The sequence below is a fragment of the Oryzias latipes genome, chromosome 10 (assembly GCF_053564925.1).
Source record: "Oryzias latipes strain Hd-rR chromosome 10, Olatipes_Hd-rR_3.1".
Lineage (NCBI taxonomy): Eukaryota > Metazoa > Chordata > Actinopteri > Beloniformes > Adrianichthyidae > Oryzias > Oryzias latipes.
The window spans coordinates 30,013,565-30,038,528 of NC_136246.1; the positions used below are offsets into that span (position 1 = coordinate 30,013,565).

At 41.1% G+C, this 24,964-nt stretch overlaps 1 protein-coding gene across 4 annotated transcripts in view; it reads left to right on the plus strand.

Annotated features, from left to right (window-relative positions):
* pigg (phosphatidylinositol glycan anchor biosynthesis class G (EMM blood group)) overlaps positions 1–24,964 on the plus strand; it is a 128,054-nt gene that overhangs the window by 27,085 nt on the left and 76,005 nt on the right. For all 4 annotated transcript variants that reach the window (XM_078953735.1, XM_011480497.4, XM_078953737.1 and 1 more), the window contains 4 exons: positions 190–402; positions 11,548–11,765; positions 11,958–12,242; positions 22,271–22,665. In XM_078953735.1, the coding sequence (XP_078809861.1) occupies positions 190–402; positions 11,548–11,765; positions 11,958–12,242; positions 22,271–22,665 (1,111 nt within the window). The remainder of the gene's footprint in view (positions 1–189; positions 403–11,547; positions 11,766–11,957; positions 12,243–22,270; positions 22,666–24,964) is intronic.

Below are 24,964 nucleotides of genomic sequence, written 5' to 3' on the forward strand. Positions count from 1 at the left end.
CTTCATGCAGACCTTTTGACTATTCTTACAATATGAGCCGTGATAAAAAAAAATAATTTACATAATATCACATCAAACTTTGTAATTACTAAGAATGGGAAAAGCTGAAGTGCAAGTCAGTTCATTTGTCATAATTTCATCAAACAGAAGAGTCTGTGATTGTCACAGTCGTGTGTTTCTGTCTTTAAGCGGAGATGGAGAAGCCTGGCGTGGTGGAGCAGGTTGACCTGACACCGACGCTGGCTCTGGGACTCGGCTTACCCATCTCTCAGAACAGCGTGGGCCATGTCATCCCCGGCGTTTTGGAGGAATCCTCTCTCCGGGAGCAGCTGCGCTTCCTGCATCTTAATGGCCACCAGCTCAGCTGCCTGCTCAAGGACAGCACGCCCGAGTACCAGAAAGGTGGGAGAAAAAAAATCCTCTGTATTCTGTCTGCTGACTGAAAAGTTGAGACCTCGTGTCCCCGGTGGCCTCATCTTGATTCAGTTCTGCCTCAGAGTTCTGTCTCGGGTTCCGAGTTTAGGTTTCAGGCGATACGCTGAATGGGCACCTCCCTTCATGTTAGCCGAGTCATTTAAGGGGAAACAAGGATAAACATCTTTGCTCTTTTTGCCTTCTGTGTGGTATACATCTTGTTTTCCTTTTTTTTAACCCTTCACATCGCTAATTCACAGCATTAAACCCTAGACTTCACTTTACTTACCATTGAACAAAAAATGAATATTTTGATATATAATTGAGAAACGGGTGAGGCATGAAGGGGTTGAGAAAGTTTATTTTCTTTTAGATATAAAGACCCTTTTCAAAGTATTCTTTGAAATTCTGTTTTTGTGGGTATTACGAGTTGGAAGCCCAATTTATGTAAAAAACAAAACAAATACTTGATATCAATTATACAATGATCCCTGAATCTACATTCTAATGAGGTTCCATTTCTATTTGAAGGGGATTATGGACATATATACACTTTTCCATGATATTCACATTTTTTGGAAAGAGTTTGTCATTGATATAGAATATAAATAAGCAGAAAATTAAAGTTCCACTAGTGTAAAAATACCTTTTTCTTGCTTTTCAAAAAAAAACAACATTAATTCCTCCATGTTTTCCTACATGTCCAGGAGGAAAAACTATTGGAAACTCTGGGTGCCTAAATACATGCAATAGGATCAATATCAGCTGGACCAAAACGGCCACCGTGGCCGAGCATTATGGGATGTAAACAGAGGAGGAAGTAGGCAACCATGGCGATGAGACACACCAACTCATTAAAATGTTGTCGGATTAATTGAAGCTCATCAAAACCACTTTTATCGTGACAACCATCTTCCTTATGTCATGAATGAGCGAACCTTCTTAGCCGTTGTCTCCTCAGTAGCCCCCTTGCATCATTGCCCCCGCCGTACCAAAGTAACAAGTAAAACCTGTAGTACTCGATGTTGACACAGACATTTATGAGCAGTCAATGAAATATAACATTTGAACAAATGAACTATTCCGATAAGGATTGCAAAGCTTAGGACTTCCATTATTCTTCCTCTTGTTGCCTTGGCCCTCACTCAACAGACTTTTCTAGTCTGAATACACTCCGAGTCAAATTATTTACGTCTTAGCTGGTAAACATACTGTAGTTCTGCTTCTAGTAGCTCATAATGAACAGCTGTTGATATGAAAAATGACTTGAAGCGTAAAATCTGTTCAAGTGGATGGAGATGAAAATCTAAATGAATGCTCTGGTCTGGTGCTGCTGTGCTGTTGGAGGCTCGGTCCTCAGTGCACCAAAGCTGAGTTTCTATTCTTCACAGTTTCGACTGTGAAAAAAACAACAAAATTGTTAACCCTCAGGTGTGATGGAAATTTTAAATCTCCAGTCATTAAAAGATCTGGAATCAACAAGAATGAAACAGCAAAACAACAACTAACTTTAGCCACTTAGTATTTTGAGTCAACTTTGGATCCTCAAGGACATGCAGTTTGCTGCAGAGCAGCTCGCAGGAAAATTGAAACTTTTGTGCCAAACATATTATCTTGCATTATCCTGTGAACATTACTAAAATAATATCTCTGTGATGAATTCCCCACTTAGAGTGCAGAACGGACTATAGAGCTGCTTTGTTTTAAAAGAAGCTGTTGTTCAGATAATGATTCTGCTAACTATTCTTTTCCTCCCTGATGTGTTTCTTATATGTTTGACATTGAAAACTAAAGTACTTTAAAGGGAGATTACTTAAAGTTTGCACTTTTTATTAAAAAGAGAGTCGTATATCTTTGCCTGTAAAGGTATTTATTAAATACAGTTTTATATTGTCAAAATATTGTCATATATTGAATTAAAACATATTTAGGGTTCAGTTATTTGCTTTGAAATGGATTTAAAATGTTTTAAAAAGTACTTAAAATAGAAAAGGAAACAATTTAATCTACATTTGTCATAATGAATTTTGATGTTTTTTCAATATTTAAAAAAAAGGTTTTAGTATTTTACAACATCAAAGCATTTATTTTAATGTGATGAAAATGGACAAAAATGTGATTAAAATGCTGTAAAATCTCAACATATTTTAGTATGACTCCTAATTTACTATTTATTTCAGTTGGATGTGGATTTATTTGTGAAATTTCCTTTTAAAACTATTTCATCTAAAAGTGGAACTTTTATTAATAAATGGATGAATTTCTAAATTAAATTCTAATAAAAAGCTGCTTTGTGCCTAAGAATAATGCTCCAAATACTTTAAAGAAAACTTGATTAAGGAATTTGATTAATCCATTTAATTTAATTTGGATTAATTTGTTTGTTTCTACATTTCAGCTCTAAGTGGAAAAGCTTTAGGGTGTTTAGTACCTTCAATGCTTTTTTTTTAACCCTGCATAGTATCTTAATGAATTAGTTTTTAATTTTCTTTGTACTTGTCATTCAGAACATGCAACTCTGTTTTACTTTAAATCAAGAAAATTAGCTGTTTTTATGATAATTCAGTGTATGGTGGATTTTCAGCATACACAGCTTTGTCTTTAGCCAAACTTTTTATTTCTAGTCTGGGTTATCAGCTGCTTCTTTATTTGCTTTTGTAGTTACCTGTAAAGTGTACACAATTTGATTTCCAACATTTTATGTTGGAGTTTTGATGGTGCCACACATTGACTGTAGATGAGAACTGGACGGAGTGAGCCCTTCCCTCTCGCGTTCCCAACAGGAAGCACCCACTTGTTCCAAGAAAGCAAAATTTCAAAGACTTCTGTAGAGAAATAAACAGCTATCACTTAGCTATTCTATTGGTCAGAATAACCACTCTTGCTCTGATACATTTTTTAACATATTCTTTGTAAAGCTAATTTGTTGTATTTTTTCTGTAGCGGAAGTTATTCAAGTTATAAACTGGCCAATCAGATGCCTTAATAAAAGCATGTGGTGCCCGCTGGCTTCCGCCTTGAATGTTTGTAATGTTTGACTGACAGATTCTCCTGAGCCACTTTCAGTGAATGGGGTGTGGACTTCGAATATGCTCACTCCTGACCGGCTATAGTAGTTGCCATGGAAATGTTGACTCAGAGCGACTCGGACAAATCACTGTTTACTTACGTTGTCTAGCTCCAACAGTGTAACATCTGCAAGGCGGAACTGGAAGTAAGGCATTTTCTATGGGAAATGTCACACTCGCTCAGTCCAGTTCTCTTTTACAGTCTATGGTTCCACACCTATGCAAAGTCGGTAAATGTAGCGGCCATCGGATGGTTTTATTTATTTGTTTAAGTGTAATGTGTTTGTACATAATTGTGAATCTAAAGCATAGCACTGATAGCGCAAGGATTGGAGTGTCAACTAAATGTTAGCGGTGGGGGGGTGTAACGATTAAGTTTGGTTGTGTTGACGACTCCTCTTCAGGAGACGTGGACATTACAAAAATTTGTAATTCTTTATCTTCATACATTTTTATAATATCCCTACTCTGTACGTCAAGAATCCCGGTGTTATACTACAGTTTTAATCTTTCATGGGAGTCTAGATTGTTAATATCACATTTGTCTCCGGTAGATTCAGTGCATAGTTGTTTCTCCAACCCTCAGGCTTCTAGGAAGTTTCTTAAAAATGTGCACCTCTCTGACTCACACCCCAAGAAGACTTTAGAGTTTTCTTTAGGAAGAAGTCAAATACATCAGAGGCGCTCCACTTAATGTTTAACCCAAAGCAGTCTGATCTAAAGATCCAGCTCATTAAAGCTTCATAGCCCTGTAATCTGTCCCAAATGGAAGTATGAAAGATTCATATTTAAACTGTCAAAAGAAAAGTTTCACTACATTTGTTTATTGAATAAGTTGGTTTTAATAAAGTAAGCAAGAATCTTTATCAGAAGGGACTTTAAATATGTTTTTGCATTAAATCTGCTGTTAAAGTGATGCATTTATGGCAGATTCTTTCAGTTTAAAATATCTGAAAACCTTAAATAGAAACTGATGAGAACTGATTAACAGTTCTAAAAAAAAAGAAGGTTTTCTTATATAAAGCATGCAAGTATTTGTCATTTTTTAAAGTGTGTAATGTATTTTAGGTTACATTGAAATTTACACTGTTACAAAAATTACACAAAAATCTGTGGCACAGTGAAAAAGAAAAGTAAACATGATCATAATAAAGTCTTTAGACTAACCTGACAAGAGCACATGATGCCAATCCACTGTTATTTTATTCATGTAGACAAGGAAATGTGCAATACAGAAGCAGATTTTCCCAAAGGCTAAACAAAACCAACATTCTGCACCTGAATACAGAGATGAAGCAAAGCCATCAAACAGGATCTGAAGCTCTTCAGCAAATCCTTAGATGATCAAAGTGCGCCGTGAAAGGTCACAACAATGAACACCCACCAGGTTTTAGGGACCGACACAACAATGGGAGGGAACTTCATCAGAAACTAATTGCTTCAATTTCACCTTCGGCAGCTGCTGCTAGCTAGTGCATCATGACAGGTTGATGATTAAAATGGTTAAGATGGTCTAAAATGACGTGCCAGCCTCAAACATTAGATTAATGTGACATTTAGAGTTCAGTGTATAAACTGCTGATGTTTAAGGTGCAAATGTTTTCCTTGTTAATAGTTTAATACTTGATGACGGACATTCTGGTTTCTAACGTTTTAAGTCGTGTGTTTTCATTTTCATTTCATTTATTTATTTCTTCCTTTCATGAAAATTGTTGAAATTGTTGATTCTCTATTCAGAACAGGTTTAAAAAATTCCTCTTAAAAATGATGAAAACTTTGAAATAAAGCTTAAGCATTGCATTCGTAAAGAATAAAATACTCCGGTATGTAAAGTTTGTCAGATATTTGTCTCTCTAAAAAAGTTTGGCTGTTTGGAATTATCTAAACATTCATAAGACTCAGAAAAAGAATTTGACCGTACACAGAAACCTAGGGCATTTGTGTTTGGTGAAAAATGTTGTTGCTTTTTGCCAATTTATCTTATAAGGTTGGAAAGGTGTTAAAATAGGTCCACGTTTGTAGGAAACTTAAATTTAAAGGAGCAAAAGGAGAGCTGAGAAATGCCAAACCTATACAATACAGTGGGGTAAATAAAGGGGGAAATGGGTGAGACGCAGTCTTGTTGTACAGATTTTTTATTTTTTCACCCCCTGCCCGTAAGTGCTGTTCCCTTTTATGCCCCGTGCAGGTTTGCCTGTTTTTCGCCAGCAGACAGCCTGAATCTAGCCTGAAGAACAGATGTGACTCATACTTTACTTTTTTTTTGGCCTCCGTCGGTCTCGTTAACAATGGATGACATAACCTCTCGTCTTGGTTCGCGTCTGCCACGTTAGTAACGCAATCGAGGCTGGAGTGTCCTCTCCAGGGTTGCGAGAGTGGTCGGATACTAGCCAGAACAACGTAATATGGAAGACAGGCTATCGGCACCGTCGCAGCTGTTGCCAGAGCGAAGGTCAGCGTCGAACTGCCTTAGGGACTCCAACTCTGGATTTTCCTCAAGGTTTACTCCTGAAGCCTTTTTCCATGGATGAATATGGCCGCAAGGCAGTAGAGGTTTTTGTAGTACCTGGTATTCTGTACCTGGTATTCTCCCATCCAAGTACTAACTAGGAACGACCCTGCTTAGGTTCCGAGATCCGACGAGATCCGGCGTGTTCAGAGTGGCATGGCCACAATACCTTACTAGAGTGTAGCATAAACTCACCGTACGACAGCGTCATTCATGTGTCATAACCTACATTAGCCTTACGAATACTCCACGATAGACTTACCACACGCACAACAATAAAAAAGTTCAATTTTTACAAAGCCTCAAGGGAAATGCAAGGTACACCTGCATTTCTCTTAAGATGCGGATGCCCATCTATACAACCCTGGGCCTGGAAAACCCAAAATCCTGCAGCACCCGAATGCGTCAATACCCGTATAGGTGCATGTGACTATATCTTTTGTTGTTTGATGGATAGGATTATTGGCGTCTAAAGGAAGCAGACATAATGGCAGTTTAGCACAGGAGCATGAGTTGTGCGTAAAAGAACTATACACAGCCACAAAACATGATGGTAAATGACAAATACTTATTTAGCGCTTTACTACTGTCTTAGAAAGCCAAAGTGCTTTACAAACTGCATTTCCTTTGAAACAGCGCAAATTGGTTTTGCAAAAAGAAAAATTTGCCTTATGTAAACACAACAATTAAAAAAAACTTGTATTTTTTGAAAAAGTGTTTTTTGCGCTTGGAAGAGGTAGTATTAAGGTGTATTGAAATTGACATACTTCGCAAAACTGCAATGGAAACACTTTTTTCGAATTAAATACGTCGGATAGCAATGGCAATGCGCTTCTTGGTAGGAACTGGCTACCTTTGGCGCTGCACAGCGGCCTCCACAAGAGGTTCCACAGCATCACACAGATCATCAAAAGTTGAGCGTGTCATGTGGAGTTGTTGGATCAATTGGTCCTCTGCAAAATCACTAACCAACATTTCCAAAAATGGCTTCATTCGTAGCCGCTCCCACCTGTAAGGAGTTTGCTACTCCATGTCCTGATAAAGACGCCGACATCCCCTTTGATAATTGAGGATGAGCGCTAGTGCCGTGTCATAAGTTTGAATGTATCTGCTGTAAATCATTGTTCACATCTTTACGCTTATGTGTAACGGAAACGCAGTTACAGTCAGAGTCTATTCACCCATTCACACACTGATGGCATCTGCGACAATTGGACACAATCTTCCGATTAAAGGATGACCACTTTACCACTGCACCACAGCCAAACGAGTGAGGTCAGGCCTACTGGTTGCTCCTTTTCTTCTTTCCTCTCCAAATTCTGCTGTTGGTTTCTAATAGACTGTAGTTTGGGTGTAGAGGATTGAGTTTGATTCCAGAAGGTGGGGATATAAGGTTGCCAATGATTACAAATTATCATCTTGATATCTGCCTCAAATCATGACAAGCGTTGTTTTTCAAGCTGAAGAAAACTCATACCATCACACTGCCTCCACCTGACTGGTTCAATTCAGAAAGGACAAGAATGAAATAAAAAACAAAACAAAAGAAAGACGAGTAAGTAAATGCGACAATAAAAAGCAGCAGGAAGAGGAGCATGGTGTTATGAACTAGCAGTCAGAGACATGACTCATGGTCCCCCAGGCGTCAAAGGTGGGGTCTGCCTCCCAACTGATGTATGAAGTTGATTCCAAAAGAGAGAAGTCTTGGTCCTGAAGGATCACCTACACATTCTAGTTTAGGTAATTCTTGGACATTATACATAACACTTTTTTACCTTCATTAAAGCCCAGAGTGCTTTACAGTTACAAGTCACATTCACTCATTTACACACATTCCCACACTGAACAACCAGTCTTTCAGAGTACGAATGAATCGCTCTGTAAGAAATAAAACGGTCGATTCATTTTAAAATTTTCTTTCAGCCCTCCATAGGCAAATAAACTGAAAAAAGGCATAACATGTTCTCTTCTACCAATTCTCTTCAGAACTCTGGTTGCAACACTTCAGACCGGTCTTTCAAAGCAAAAGGCTGTTGCTCGGAAAATTGACTTTAAGACATGGCTGTTTGTGTTATAAGTAGATCGGGGACAGTCCTCCTTTTCAAGAACTAGAACTTCATTTTTCTCTTTCATCCTGAAAAAACCTGCTGCAGCCTCCCAGAAAACACTCACACACTGACACTCTTTTAAATTTTAATCAGAACCTTCTTTTAAATTGGCCTTTAATCCTCTCCAGACCATTTCTGGAAAAAAAGGATAATTTAATCTTTGAATTGCAAGATTAATTTTCCAGAAGTTGAACACTTTTTTTTAAAGGCTTTTCCTTTTTTTTACTCAAACGTATTTTTGCTTCTACGTTTAACCCTTGTGCTGTCCTAGGCACTTTAACATTGGGAGTTGGGTCATCTAGACCCACTAGACAGTGCTCTGAACCTTTTGTCTTCAATGATTTGTGATCTTCACTGGTGTCCATGGATTACATGAAATCTTTCCACCTTTATCCATCTTTGTCATGGTAGGGAGAACACGTCAATGTAAGCCACAGCTGCCCTGGGGCAGACTGACAGAGGCGCCTAAAGCCCCTCTAACCATTACCGGGATATTCAAACGCATTCACACACCAGTGGAGCAACACTGGAGGCAGGGAGGGGGAAGAGTCTTGCCCAAGGACACAACAACAGTTGACTGGGGGAGCGGGGATCGAATCGCCGATCCTTCAATCATTGGCCGACCTGCTCAATGACCTGAGCCGCTGCCGCCCCATCGGCCCCACGCCGAACTATCCTGACAAGGAATGCAAAGCGCATAACTTCCATAATTTCTGTCTCTAGTTGCTTTGCCTCGCCCTCGTTTTTCCTGAGCAGTGAGTGAAGAAATTTTTAGTCACATGATTTTATTTACAAGCTTTGGTTCAAAACAGTCAGCGTGACTGTAGTCTGAATACAGACCAAATGCAAGGTACAGGACTTGATCCGGACCAAATTAAGCTGACCCGGTCGGGACCAAAGGATCCAGTCTGAATACACCCATACAGTTTGAAAAAGTGAACTATCCTAACATGGATTGCAAAGCTTAGGACTTCCAAATATTCCTTCTGTCATTGCTTTGCCTCGCCCTCATTATTCCTGTCCAATGAATTGTTTACAGGCTTTATTTTGAAACAGAAATGTGTGGTAGACGCCAGTCTGAAGACAGACTGAATGCAAGGTTCAGGACTCTCTTTGAGCCAAATGATTTTTTAGTCCAAATACACCCTAAGTTTTATTAATTTATTTAGGAGGTGTGTTTATTTTAATGTTTAAGGCCTTGTTCAATTTAGTGAATTTTTGGTTTAAGTCCAGACATATTAAGTCCAAGTTTAGTTCCCCAGTGGTCTGATAAATAAAGGGTTTAATGAAAGGTCAAGAAAAGTCATGGATGTATTCAATAAAACAAATCAACCATACCACATTTGATCAAAAAACTATTTTCAACTTTGTCTTTAGTAAGGAAATTGTGGTTTTTGATTCTTTCTAACTAATGCAAAGCACTTTGAATGTGAATGAAACCATCGTGCAAATAAACCGGAGAATAATCTTTGACATATTGCATTACGCAGATATAGTGTAGCTTTGGTGATTCATGGTTTTAACAACCGTGTTCTGCCTTCGCAGCTCGCTGCCACACTCTCACTCTGTCTGTTTTATATTGTGTTTTCTTGTGCCTTTAACCTCAGGCATCTTACAGAGCCATTAACCACTTCCTGTACTTTGAGATAGATGAAACATGGCCAAGGCCATTGATGCCATGTGATACATGCCTTTGGCTTTAGGTTTTAATATTTCTACCAGCCCGTCTGGCTGACAAAGCTTCGGTTAGTATTCCTCACCTCTGGGCCTCTGCCATCGAGATGGACTTTATATCACGTTTTAGAAGTTTGGGGCTCTTCCCTGCCATATACAGCCTTATGTTGTCCTTAAACTAGTCTCCGAGGCGTCGGACATCATTTGGCATTAACATGGCTGTCGTAGTTAAGACTCAGACGCATTGTACATAATTTGTTTTGCAAGGGTTACGGTTTTTTTAAGTTATAAAAGGCTCCGAGACAGGAGCATGGAAAATGAAATGGAATAGATTTTCTATTTTGAGCAACGGATCTGTCTCACAGCTCTGTTAGCATGATGGATGTAGCCATAACTAAGATTTCTGAACTCATTCCTGCCAGACCGAGCATTTAGAATGCACCAATGTTTTCTTTTATGAAGGCCAAGGTTTGAAAGCATAAAGCGAGGCGCCCCACTTCATTTTCTTACTTTTTCAAAAAAATTTAAAAAATAATAATTTTTTCTTCAATAACATCTTAAAGTAGTTCTAACTCTGATTTAATCCAGCTTTTCACTAGTTTTAACTTCCTTATAAGGTTTTAATTAGTGCAATTCTGCAGCTGCTGAAATAAAGTCAGTCTAAAACAAAATCAACTTGATCCAAATGCAGTTATCCAAGAAACTACTAAGGGCCTTTTGAACACAAATGGCTTTTATGATCCAAACTTAAAGTCTCACTCCAATCATCTATTGATCTGTTTTTCAAAGCTTTCATTGCGTTTTTTACCCATAAGAACCCGTGGTGACATCACAGTGTAACAGCAAAATATCGGAAACGGATTCTTGGAGAGCAATAACGGAGCTATCCAGCCGTACAGTTTTTAGCCAGATGCCAGCTCTGATGGGGAAAACAAAGACGTACGTGGATCTAGTCGTCTGCAAGTGGATGGAGCAAGGAGCTTGTGGCCTGATGACTATAGCACCTACGCCACTGCTACAGGCTCTTTCCAACCGCATTTTTTCATCTCCCCCTTATTCACAAGGCTTTGAATAAAGAAATACTCAGAAACTAAATTTTAAACTAAATTTTCTTCATCCCTAAAGGACTTGGTTTTGGCAGATTGGAATTATTATCAGTCTTAACTAATAATTCAGTGTAATAACAGTAAGTGATCCTAATTGGGTGCAAAAAGTTCACAAAGTCAATGTTTGAACAAAGATTCTAACTGAACATAGAGTGCACAAACTTCCAAACCTTAAGAAACAGAAGATCTAAGAGTTCAGTCAAATGATGTAGATAATTTATCAAAGCTGCCAGGAAAAAGGACTGTTCTCTTGAAATAACTTTTACCTGCTTTCAAAATAAATTATAGTGAAATCATTTATGAAATTTCAGACTTTAAGCATAACTCCGTGTTTCAAAGGGAATTTTTTTCTTTTTAATTCCAAGGTAAAAATCCAGATGTGAAACAAAGTTAATGTCATGGTTTTCAAATAGTTTGTTGTCTTGCACCAGGTAATTTTACAACATTGTTTGAGTTTTATTATTTTTCTTGAAAATGAAGGCTTGTAAGATGACGGACTTTAAACATGCCACAGTTGAGTCATTGAATTTCTATGCTGAATATTTCTGAAGAAATCAGTCAAAAACACCTTCAACTTACATTCATTACAATTACTGATGCATGCGTGATTAAAGATGTCAATTTTGCACAGAAACTTACTTTTGCTTCTTTCCTTGATTCTACTCCAGAGGCAGGATTCGAGCAGTTCCGTGTGGCAGAAAAGGCTCATGGAAGTTGGATGAAGCTCTACCTGGAGGGAAACACTTCCGAGGTGCTCACCAACATGGGCAAAAAGGTCCTGAAGCAGTATCTGGAGGCTCTGGCTGCCATGAGCTCTGCTTTGAGCAAACAGCTGGGCAAATATGACATGTACTCAATGATTGCAGGGATGGTCTTTGTATTTCAGGTGAGGACTGAATAAAACATCATGAGGAAGGCTTCAAATCATTCATAACTGACAAAAAAGTGGAGGGAAAATCTGTGCTGCCTGTTATTCATACCATCAATTTTTCAAGTTTTTTGTTTCTGTATAAATTGGACATACAGGATAACTGATCAAAGTTGGTAAGACTTTTCTCTGTCTGTCTTGGCCTTTAAGCTCCTGTTAGTCTTACTGCTGGCTATGCCTGAAGCCCTCAGTGGATCAGCATCGGTGGACCTCCCGGTTCTCTCATCGCTGCTCTCCCTGCCTTTCTACCTCCTGTGCCTGTTTCTTGCATCAGTGCACGTATTGGTGTGCACTTCGGCGGAGAGCTCCTGTTACTTCTGCAGTCTGTCATGGGGCCTCGTCTTCGCTGCCGTTGCCTTCTCCTCTGCCATGTTTTGCATCCTGATCTCTTTGGCAAGACGGAGACTCCCCGATGGATCCCAGTTTCATGGAAAAGTGAGTAACACTTGTTAGAAAATGCCCAAATGCAGGCAGGAATAATATGTATGGTGTGTCTGCTTATAGAATGCTTCATTTAGAGCTCAACGTCCTGCATATTCAGGTTATAGATATTCTTTTTTATTAAAACACATACACTGACCAAAAATATAAACGCAACACTTTTGTTATGCTATGAACTCAAAGATGTGAAACATTTTCCACATACACAAAATAACCAGTTCTCTGAAATATTGTTCACAAATCTGTCTAAATCTGTGATGGTGAGCACTTCTCCTTTGCCAAGACAATCCATCCCACCTCGCAGGTGTGCCATATGAAGTTATTGATTAAACAGCATGATTATTGCACAGGTGTGCCTTAGACTGGCCACAAGAAAAGGCCACTCTGAAATCTTCAGTCGTATCACACAGCACAATGCCACAGATGTCACAAGTTTTGAGGGAGCGTGCAATTGGCATGCTGATAGTAGGAATGTCCACCAGAGCTGTTCCTAGGGAATTGAATGTCAATTTCTCCACCATAAGCCGTCTCCAAAGGCGTTTCCGAGAATTTGGCAGCACATCCAACCGGCCTCACAATCGCAGACCACGTGTAACCACACCAGCCCAAGACCTCCACATCTAGCATGTCCACCTCCAAGATCGTCTGAGACCAGCCACTCGGACAGCTGCTGAAACAATCGGTTTGCATAACCACAGCATTTCTGCACAAACTGTCAGAAACCGTCTCAGGGAAGCTCATTTGCATGCTCGTCGTCCTCATCGAGGTCTCGACCTCACTCCGGTTCGTCGTCGTAACCGACTTGAGTGGGCAAATGCTCACATGCAATGGCGTCTGGCACGTTTGAGAGGTGTTCTCTTCACGGATGAATCCCGGTTTACACTGTTCAGGGAAGATGGCAGACAGCGTGTGTGGCGTCATGTGGGTGAGGGGTTTTCTGATGTCAATGTTGTGGATCGAGTAGCCCATGGTGGTGGTGGGGTTATGGTATGGGCAGGCATATGTTATGGGCGACGAACACAGGTGCATTTCATTGATGGCATTTTGAATGCACAGAGATACCGTGACGAGATCCTGGGGCCCATTGTTGTGCCATACGTCCAACATCACCTCATGTTGCAGCATGATAATGCGCGGCCCCATGTTGCAAGGATCTGTACACAATTCTTGTAAGCTGAAAACATCCCAGTTCTTAGATGGCCAGCATACTCACCGGACATGTCACCCATTGAGCATGTGTGGGATGCTCTGGATCGGCGTATACGACAGCGTGTTCCAGTTCCTGCCAATATCCAGCAACTTTGCACAGCCATTGAAGAAGAGTGGACCAACATTCCACAAGCCACAATAGACAACCTGATCAACTCTATGCGAAGGAGATGTGTCGCACTTCATGAGGCAAATGGTGGACACACCAGATACTGACTGGTTGTCTGAGTCCCCTGACCCCCTCAATAAAACAAAACTGAAGATTTCAGAGTGGCCTTTTCTTGTGGCCAGTCTAAGGCACACCTGTGCAATAATCATGCTTTCTAATCAGCATCTTGATATGGCACACCTGCGAGGTGGGATGGATTGTCTTGGCAAAGGAGAAGTGCTCACTATCACAGATTTAGACAGATTTGTGAACAATATTTCAGAGAACTGGTTATTTTGTGTGTGTGGAAAATGTTTCACATCTTTGAGTTCATACCATAAAAAAATGGGAGCAATGACAAAAGTGTTGCATTTATATTTTTGGTCAGTGTAGATATAACACGTCTTGTAAGATCAAAATTAATTTGTCTAAATGCTCATTTAATTGTATCTAATGACAGCAGCTTTATCTGCTCTGTGAACACCAGTAACTTTACACAGGAAAAGGTAAAGGTCAAAAGAAAAAAGTATTTTTTACCAGGAACATCCATTGAAACCAATGGAACAGGTATAAACACCACTTTGTAATGTTATTTGTATGTGCTTCTCAAGTATTCCCCATCTTTAAAAATAGAAATAGTTTAAAGTCCTTTGAACCTTACAGTTGGGAAGAGTTTTAATTTTGTTGAGTTTAGTCAATAGCTGTTTTTTGTTAAATGACCTTTCCAGACATGCATTCTGTTTTAGTTCAAGCAGCAAAAATCTAGGGGCTTTGTATTTTGGGCCAGGCAAAATAGAAATAAATGGAGGATAAACTATTTTCTTACATAATGCACATTAGGGGACATTAAGCGATCAAAAATGTTGCACGACATCGGATATACTACACTACCGGGAATGCGTAGAGGGGCAAAGAGGTAGGTGATTGGTCAGAAAGGTTGATGGAAAGTTTTTCCAGGGAACTGTGTTCATGTACGCTTCTTCCATCTGCCATAGGTTGCCTTTACAGAGAAAGAGCATGACAGAGAAGTCAAGTTTCATTCACAGTAACTCTCAACATCAAGACACGTTCACACCGGGTTCAAGCAACCACTTTCAATGAACAGTCTATGTAAACGTGCGTACACGCCTTTTTTCAACCGTTTTGGGTTCTATGACTTGGTAGTGACAAATAGGTGGCGTCTTTTTTAATTCACGGAAGTACCAACTGGTTGAAAATCTATTATTAGGGTTAGGGGTTAGGGTTATATTTGCGGTTTGTGCCTGGCCTGAATTCTATGACACCAAGTCTTTCATAGATTGGATTTAGAGTTGTGAAAGAAAAAGCCTGGAGCAAGATTTACGAAATTTGCACCTCTTCAACATTTTGCACCAAGTCTCTTTCAACTGTGAGCACATGTGATAGTATTGTCTATGTTTATGGTGAGACACAGAACTTCTTTTGCAGAAACCAAAGAAACAGCAATATTTTGTGCACCTTGTTAGCCCTTTTATGTAAATGCCAGCATTCACATCCATCATCAAATGAAAAAGAGGGATTTTGTTTCACCTGGAAATAATCTGACATTCTATAGAAGAGTGAGTTTAGGAATGCTATGGTATCTGGCAACTTTTTACTCCTCATTTGAATATTATGTTATTGTGGATTTTATTCATTTACTACTTGTATCATATTCTAAAACCTCTATTTTCTGCTTTATTTGTCTGTTTTCCTATTTTTGCCAGTCTGTGTTTATGACAAACTTAAAGCAGTTATTGTTGATGTAAGGGCAGTAAGATGTGATTTTGTCAAATATGGGGGTTACTTGACAGAGAACTTTATTTTCTTCATCTTTTACTACATGAATTTACATTTTATTAATTGGCCTGTGACTCTCTTAAATACACTCACCAATCAGTTGTGTAACTTTTTTTTTTATCACCAGTTCTTTAGTAAGTTATTCTGCGTTTTCAGCCAAGAATGCAATCTTTCCCCTAAAGTATTTCCAATTTCAGCAGCATCCTTGACTTTGCCAGAAACACCACTGCTATTAGAGACAGAAGTGTTGACAGTTTTATGTAAAAGTATTCAAATAAAAACTGTACAAATACTCATTTTCTAGTGAAAATTACAAAAGTGCAGTTTTTTTCAAAGCAAACGGATAAAGGTTTTTTATTAAAATAAAGCAGAAATAGGTTTTCTTAAATCTGATAAACACTTGTTTTATCATCAGATTAGCATTTTTATTATATAGATTTCCATTTTAGTTTTTGGAAGAGTTCTGTTCATTAAGAAATTGTAGACATTAGTACATTTGTCACATATAGCAAATATAAAAAATATTTAAAGATACTGTATATAAACTTCAAGAATGAAACACAAGTACAATACAGCTGCTAAATATTGACTTTTGAGAAGCAGCTGGACCTGTCAGACACTTTGACAAGCTTGTTTGGAGCAGATGTCAGAGTAGAGTAACAGATGACTCCCTTCAGGGAGAAGAACAAGAGTCATCCCCTTAGTTCCTGCCTTTGTGATCGAGTACAACAGACAAGACGGGAATGTTTACTTAATATTCCCCAAGAATTTGCTAATTATCTTCTAAGTTGATGTGGTAAATAAATATATATATATTTTATTGAATACTGCATGATTTGTGGAGTTTATTAAGTTTTACTGCAGAGAAAAAAAAGATTAAAAAAAACAGACAACAGAAAGGGGGACTTAAGACTCCGACTTGAGTCAGACTAGAGTTTCACATGCAGAGACTTGACTTGAGGTTTGGGACTTGTAAATAACATTCATTTGTTTTCTCTTATATTTAAGTAGCAATACATGGCTGTCAGTTCTAAAAATAGGAGCTCTTTTTACAAAGTTTTTGCATGAAGAATGTACCAACTGGCTGTTTTTGTTTCTCCGTGAGCTGTTTAAAAGTAGTTTCTGACTATTCATTTTACCTATATGTTTTAAGAAGTTACAGCTAAAGACTTGAGACTTGAATTTAACTTGAGACTTGGCTTTACAGCAAAAGACTTGGGACTTGAAATCACAACAAAAGGCTTAAGATTTGACTTGAAGTTATGGCTCATGACTTGAGACTTGATGTTACAGCAAAAGACTTGATATTTAACTTCAGGTCACAGCTAGAGATGAGCTTTGACTTGAAAGTACAACTAAAGACTTGAAATTTGATTTGAAGTTATTGCTAATAACTTGAGACTTGATGTTACAGCAAAAGTCTGTAGATTTGATTTGAAATTACGGCTAAAGATGAAACTTGACTTGATGTTAATGCAAAAGAGTTATGACTTGACTTGAAAATACAGCTTATGTCTGGGGACTTGAAGTCACTGCTGAAGACTTGAGACATGACTTTTAGTTTCAGCAAAGGACTTGAAATTTGACTTCAAATAAATGGTAAATGGTAAATGGCGTATACTTGTATAGCGCTTTTCTACCTACAAGGACAAAGCGCTTTTAAGGCCCGTACACACCGGGACGAATATTCGCCAGGCGTTATTCGCCAGCGTTTTTTGCCACGTTTTTTGTGTTCACACCCAGGCGATTTTTGCTGACGGTGAGCCGAGTGAACATGCAATTTCATTCCCTGACATTAGATGGCGCTTAATGTAAACAGAAATACTCCTGTACACAAGGTGGCGCTGCGCAACTTTACGATTCTTAAAGTCGCTTTTCACTCAGAAGAAGAGAGCAAGTATTTACGCGCTTGTCAGAATAATACAAAGAAAACATGAATATTTCAAGCATCAGTAGCTCCAACTGGTACTTGGTAAGGGGATATTTTAGAATGTCCGTCATTATTTCTTTGCGGCAGTGTAGACGCTACTTGGCGTCTATCTTCTTCGCTGGTATGTGTGCTCAGCAAGGCACTTTTGTGTTTGAGCGCCCCCAAGTTGTGTTTTACTGTAACTTCAGAAGCTCCAGACACGTGTGCAAAAGTGCCATTCTCATTGGTCAAATAGATTTCGAAAAAACGCCACACGTCAAAGCGGCGGAAAAAAAAAAACGAACCCGAGGCGTTTTGTTTTTTTTGACGCTTTGACGCGTGGCGTTTTTTCGCGTCGGTGTGCACACTCTCATTGGTGCCCTTTGTTTAGTCACGAGGCGTTAAACGTCGGCGAAAATCGCCGGCGAAATTCGTCCCGGTGTGAACAGGCCTTTACAGTCACCGACCCATTCACCCAGTCACACACACATTCACACACTGGTGGCCGCTCCGCTGCCAAACACAGGCGCCCGCCTACCACCAGAGGCAAGGTGGGGTTCAGTGTCTTGCCCAAGGACACTTCGACTCATGGGCGTGCAAGGCGGGAATCGAACCTGCAACCTTACGATCATGGGTCGACTGCCCTTCCGCTGCACCACCCTCGCCAAAGTCACAGTTAAAGACGAGGTTCGACTTGAACTTATAGCTAATGACTTGATATTTGATGTGAAGTTTCATCCAGAGACTTAAGAACTTAAGACTTGACTTGAAATACATTCCAAACAGATTGGATTTGACTTGGACTTGCAAAGAGGACTTTTAAAGTACTTTGCGAGCACTGTGATAATAATCTACCCGACAGCTACATGCATGCACTGTGGTTCTGCACTCCTGTCCAGGCTCTCTGGCAGCAGGTATGTGCCGATTTATCAGTCTGGCTTAAGGTTTCAATCACTGCCTCACCGTCACTTTGTGTGCTTGGTGACATGAGTGCCATCGATATAGAAGAAGGATTAGCATCTATCATTTTCACAACTCTTTGTATTGCCAAAAAAACTATATTAATAAATTGGAACCTGGGGCTGGGATCGGCCCTTCCCTGGCTCTGGGACGGGATGGGACAACCCTCTCGGGGCCCCCGGTCGCTCTGGGTGTCATCCGCTTCGGGGTCTGGGGTGGGGTGGGGTGGGGGGGCTTGTCGGCCCTGTCCTGTGGGGAGGCGTTCTGGGGGGGAGGGGGGGGGATATTATTGGTACGGGTCGGGGGGGCTAACGGGTCGGGGTCTCCGCTGAGGCAATCGGTGGTTGCCTCGGCCGGTTGGCCTCCTCGGTCCCGTCAAGGCCTGACCAGAGCTCCTCTAGGGCCGGCGTCTGGGGGTGGGAGCCTGGGCTTGCTCCGGGGGGGGGGGGGCGGCGCTTTCTGGCTCCCCTCTCTCTGTGTGGGGTGGGTGGTGCCGGGCCTGGGGTGTCGGCGCCTCCGGGGGTGGGGCCCCTGGGCTGGGTGGCTTTGGCCCCTTTGCTGGGGGGGGGCTGGGGGACAGCTTTTTGACCACTGGGGGACAGTCTACCAGCTGTCCCCAACTTACCCCCTTCCTCATATAACCTAATATTAGGGTGAGGGGGTGGGGGGTCTAGCCTGCGATGCGCCTTGGGGGGGGCTACTTGGCAGTGGCCCCCCTCCTATGGTTGCCGTATGGAGTGGGCCCCCCCTCTTTCGGTTTTATTTGCACCTTAGACATGTAGGGTCCTTGGTAGGGGGGGTGCTTGGACATCACTGCAAGCAAGCAGCAGATGTCCTCCTGGCACCCTACCCGCCAAATTTAACCGCACCTTAGACATTTAGGGCCCCTTGGTGGGGAGGGTGAGGGGACATCACTGTGAGTAATCAGGAGATGTCCCCTTAGTGCCCTACTCGCCAATTTTAACTGCACCCCCCTTAGTACACACACCCCTCCCCCTTAAATATATACATTCCAACATAAACACACACACATGCACACACACACCCTCTCAAACACACATACACGCACACACATTTTGCAAGGAAGGTGGGACCTGGGTCCATCTGTCCCCTACCCCTTCCCTGGTGGGGGTGCGAGCCCCTTGGCGATGGCGGCCGTGTCCCTTGGGTGCCGGCTCCCTGGGCCCGGCGGTGCTCTCTCCGCACGGTGGGGGGGTTCATATTACACCTGAGCCGGGGGTGTTCGTGTCCCTGGGGGGTGGGTCCTGGTCCTTGCCCCTTAGCGCTGGGCCCCGCCAAACTTCCAACATGGCCGAGCCTGGTCGGGCCATATTTATAACACCCCTTGTGGGCCACCCTTTTTTCCCTGGGGTTCCCCCCTCCTGGGCGGTGGGCCCCTGCCTTGCTCCTCCCTGGACCAACCGTGGGCCGGGTGGGTGGCTGCCTGGAGTGCGGAGCGGGTCTCCCTTGGGGGGTCCTGGCTCGTACCTGGGGTTGGGGCGGGGGGATGCCCGGAACTCCTGGGTGGTGGTGGGGTGCTCGTCTGGAGCTGTGGGCGTCCTTCTCCGGTGGGGCCCTGCGTTGGGCTCTTCTGGCGCGGCGGGGGGGCTGCTTTCCTGGCTGGGCTGGGGCGGCGCTCTCTTTCCCTCCGCGCCTCCCTGCTCTCTGGCTCTGGGGGCCTCGCGGCGGTCCTGCTGGCCCTGGCCTGGGTGGCGGTCTTGGTCGCCCGGGGGGCGGTTGTTCCCTGCCTGTTCCCGTGTGGCGTTGGGGGGGATTCCGGCTGCCGCTGCTGCTGCGGCGGGGGTCTGGGTGTGGGGGTGGCTGGGCGCTCCTCCTCCTTCTTTTCACATTCCACCATCCATTTTAGAAGAACATAAACACTCACCTGAGCACAGGTGTTAGCTCACCTTTGCACTTATAGTTATCATGATTGAATGAATGAAAGATTTCACACTAGTTGGTTTAAAGGCATAGGTATGCGTTCGTAAACACTATCTGTTTTGTGTACATGTTGACATGTGAACATTTTCTGCAGCTAGCAGGTGTGTTGATAATATTTGAGTGTGTGTGAACAGGCCCAGCCCTTTTTGTACTACATTTGAACTGTACCGTAATGATAAACAACTAGTAAACCTGTCTGCTCTATGCTGCTTCATGGTCTTACCCCCCCCTTTCACTATCACCCCCCCCCCTGACATCCCTCCCTCTTCTTCCCTTCTTTCCTTTTCCGTCCGGTCCAACACCAAAGATTTTCAATCATGGTTGAAATGAATAAAGTTTGGCCTCAATTACAAAAGGGGTTTGTTCAGTCACACCTTTGGTTTGTCTGAAGATTAATAACCCCTTTTGTTAAAGTAAAATATGTCCAACACAAGAAGCCCTCAGCTCTCATCTGCCTGCCTAGCTGTTGGACAGGACAAGTTAAAAAAAAAAAAGTACTTTGTTAAATGGTGTCAAACTTAAACACTCCGGTACAAATGATTATCTGAGGAAAAGAAAGGGAAAGCTAGAGTCCATCATTTCTGGCAACCAAAGGCTTCCAGGATCCATGTTGCCAGAAAATGGCATGTGCTGTATAAAACTGCACAATAGGAAAAGTAAGACAAGATGGAATCCATGGTGGTTTAAAAAGCTTTCTGGGAAAAAAATCAGCTAAATGTCTGAGAACAGAAAAGGTCAGTGTATTGATCATTTCAGTGCTCTCAGGATCTGAATGAGTTTGTGACAGTCCAGCATAGTTTCAATGTGTTAAAAGAGGCAGAAAGATCTCCTAATGGTGGAGCGCAGAGCTGCTCCTTCACAGATTGAATGAGAAGATTATTTTCCGGCTGTGAATCAGGGCGTTGAGTATGTCAGCGATGCCTTCTCTGAACAATACCTTTGACTCTTTTTCTCTATGGATTATTCTGGGGCATTTGAGTGGCTTTTTTAAAGTCAGAAATGTGCATTAGGCTGTGCTGTTTAGCAAAAAAAAACATGTTGCATTGTTGCAAAGTAAAATATTTTCACAAGAAAGGGCAAACTATTCTGTCAAATACCTTTTTGATCAAATTAGTACCTGTTGTGATGATGGAACACATTAGTTGTTAGTTTCTTACTTCATCTTTGAATACATTAACAACAAAGATTCCTTAAAAATAGAAAATTGATTCTGTTAAAGAATAAAAATAATTTCTAGCAGCAATTTAGTCCTCCTTGAGGTCTTTTTTATGGACATGAGTAACAAGAGAAAATATTTAATAATATCTACATGGGTTGTGTCTGTACTTATGCTGTTTTTTTGACTGAAAATCAAAAGAAGCTTGCAGCTTGAAAACAAAGAAGAAGGGATGGAGACGCATCTGTTTTCCTTGGGTTGCTGCTGAACTCTATTTGAACCAACTTGGGTTTGGATAAAATGATTTGTATGCAAGTATGCTGCTGAAATAAGACACTAATGGAAACATCTATAAGAGATGGCCCACAGTTCATGAAGGATGGCTCATGGCCATGGTCTGCAGTGCAGAGGCGGCGTACAGCTGCTATTCAAAGGGGACGTGATAGATAACCGTGTTTTGGAAATAATTTCTGTAAATTATGAACTGCAGTCTAAAGGAAGAAAAACAAATCAATGAAATATGTGATTGACTATGTGTTACTCCTTTTTTTTATTTTTTTTTTACAGTCTGAGTTTTCCGAACGGCTTTGAGCGGTAAAAAAAAATGGGAGCTTTTATTGTAATATATAGGGATGTTATTAAGCAACAAAGGATTATGTTTGAGTGCGCTGCTATGACTCAGCCACACAGTTTGATCAGGCTAATATTCCCCCAGACAATTCTGATGGCGAAGCACTCAAGAGGGTGACGTAAAAGGAGGGCGAGTGTGTTTGAATGTAATTACGTTTACGGAATGGTTTACGAAACTTACTTACTTTTTCGGTTTGCAAAAACTTTCCAAAAAGCCTTTAAGACGGATATGATGCTTCTGTTTTAACGTGCCTCTTCCTTTTCTTTCACAGTCTCCACAGAGCAGCTCCGGTGGTGAATGGATGCTGTCAGAGTTGGACGTCTTGCTGCTGGCAGGCACCGTGGGTCACACTCTCAGCTTGGCCGCAAGCAGCTTCGTTGAAGAGGAGCATCAAACGTGGTATTTCCTGCTCAACACCCTCTGCCTCACCGTCTTCCAAGACGTTTGCCGCAAGTACTTCAGGGAGCAGCGCGACGAGGAGGAGCAAATCGTCCTTTCCAAAAAGAGCCAAACGTTCTCTCACTCCGGTTCAGAGATGTGCTCAGAGAAGTGGCTTGCTTTGGCCACGCCGCCATTCACGCTGCTGTGCTGCAGACTGCTGCGTTCCCTAAACCAGACTGGTGTTCAGTGGGCTCATCTTCCCGACGTTGGCCATTGGCTTAATAGGTTGGTAACATCCATTTCTGTCATGGACCTTTCATGCTGTAAAAACATTTAACATTAAGTCTAATTCAAGGTAAAAGTGTCGCCACGGTTTTCCTCTTCATTCCACGACAGCAGCCGTTTGGGAATGGATTTTTTGATTTATACCATAGTCACTGAGGCGAGTGTCTGGTTATGAGGTCTCTCTCGGGTCAGAGAGTCCATACCCTGAATACCCTTTCAGTGGGGGGTGTCTTTACCTCTCATATGTTTCAATACGCATTATGATACATGGTCCACAAATAGATGCATAAAACATTCAATGAACTTTGTTATGTCATGGTACAAACCAATTATTGTACCTAAACGGATACAATGTAGAAATATATAATTCAATTGGAAATTTAAAAGCATAAATGTAAATGATTTAACAGAGAAACTCTAATTTTCATGGGATTTCCTGGTATTTTGGGGCTTTTTTTCTTTCTTTGTGGTTAAAAATAGGTGTGATCAATTAATTTCTTCAAGTATTTTTTGCAGTGTTGTGATATAAAAAGGGTATCAAATGTTTAGTGCACACATCACTCACTCCGATTCACCTCCAGCCAAAAATCCTCCAACATAAAAAGACAAAAGACAGTGATCTTTGACAGAAACGGGTTGTTACTTCCCGACTGATTTGATACTTTTTACCTACATAATCTTGTTCGTATCTGTGGTTTTCAATAAATACAGATGTTAGTCTGAGTACTAGATTAATTTTTTAAATATGTATCTGTATCTTGTACATCCTTACTAGTGATGAACAATGATTCACTCTCATTTGATAGTTGTGGTTGCCAATTCGATTCACTTTTGATAATAGTTCTATTGAGCGGTCCGATTCCATCCTATTCGCTGGCCTAATTCAGGACATCTTTAGCCCCGAAGTTCCACCAGTGTGACTGATGAGATAAATAGCTGGGTACTGAACAGTGCAGGTGAGGTTTTCCAGATTCCTTGTATTTCTTGCAAGATTATCAAGTATGTGTTCAAATAAAAAAAGAGTTTGAAGCATTTAAAACTTTAAAATTATTTTTCTATTTTGATCAAAAAAAGAAAAACAATATTGCAGGATTTGGTTTTCTGAAGTTACAATCACAAAAATGTGAAGCAATTTGAAGAAAATTGACATACAGTAGAAGAACACCAGCATCTGTTTAAAGTAAGTGTTTTTTAGATTTTTTTTCTGGAATCTGATCTGCATTAGAAACAGGTTTAAGTTTTTAGATTATTTGGTCTGACCCAGTCATAGTATCAAGGCCCACATTTTCCAACCATTTCAGATACCGGTACCTTTCCAATAAACCACAGAGTTGGTCTGGAAATAGTCGGTAACCACTGGAGAGCTTCTTGTATTCCCTATCCAGAGGCCTTAAAGTTGCAGTCAGGAATTCCCGCTTATCTGAACCAACCGGAGGCAGGTAATGAAGAGCATCTACAGCAGGGGGCTTGTAGCACAGGTTGAGAACTTTGGGGACCAAATCACGCTGCCCAAAGCTCTTAAACAGGGTTTTGGCTTTCCTTTGTGTGTGAGTCTAATCTGCATTGACAGAAATAAGAGAGAGGTGTTTTTTGTGTGGAGTTCCAGCTTCCTCAAAGTAGTAAAATCCTCCAACCGCTTAGGTCCAGATGGCACCAAACTCAAAACTATGGATTTAAAAATATGGAAATTCAAAAATCCTAAATCAGTGGCTGCGACACCTTTTAGTCTCCTAGTTCTGACCCTGAAGTATTTGTCCTGTCTACTTTCTGCTTAAAATGAGATGGAATTTTCTCTATTGAATTCATATTTCTATGTACGGTATTTGTCTATTATTTTATACTTTTAGGTAACTTTTAAAATGCCATGGTCATGAGTTCATTTCTTTTCTGTGTTAAAGGTTTTGTGTTCCTTAAAAAATTTAAGGCTGCTGTTTGCAGATGATGGAAATCTTTAAGACGCGCTCCGATCATCTTTTGATCTATTTTGAAAGCGTTCCCAGCGGTATTTTAAAAATGATTTAGCCGTTTTTAGCCAAAATGTAAAAACCTGTGTCTTTCTAGCACATAGTTGCTGCAGAGAAGCAGGAGTTCATCAGAAATACACCTTTGAATTGTGTGAGTAAGCCCACCTCTGCTTCCCATCATCAAACTCTTTACAATCTCTCCCGCTAGCTTATAACCTCTCACAACCCCAACCTAACATTAGTGATGCAACAAAAAGGGCGAGCAATATTAGTGCTATCCAGCTGTACACTTTCCTCCTACACAGATGCCAGCTATTATGAGGTAAACAAAGACA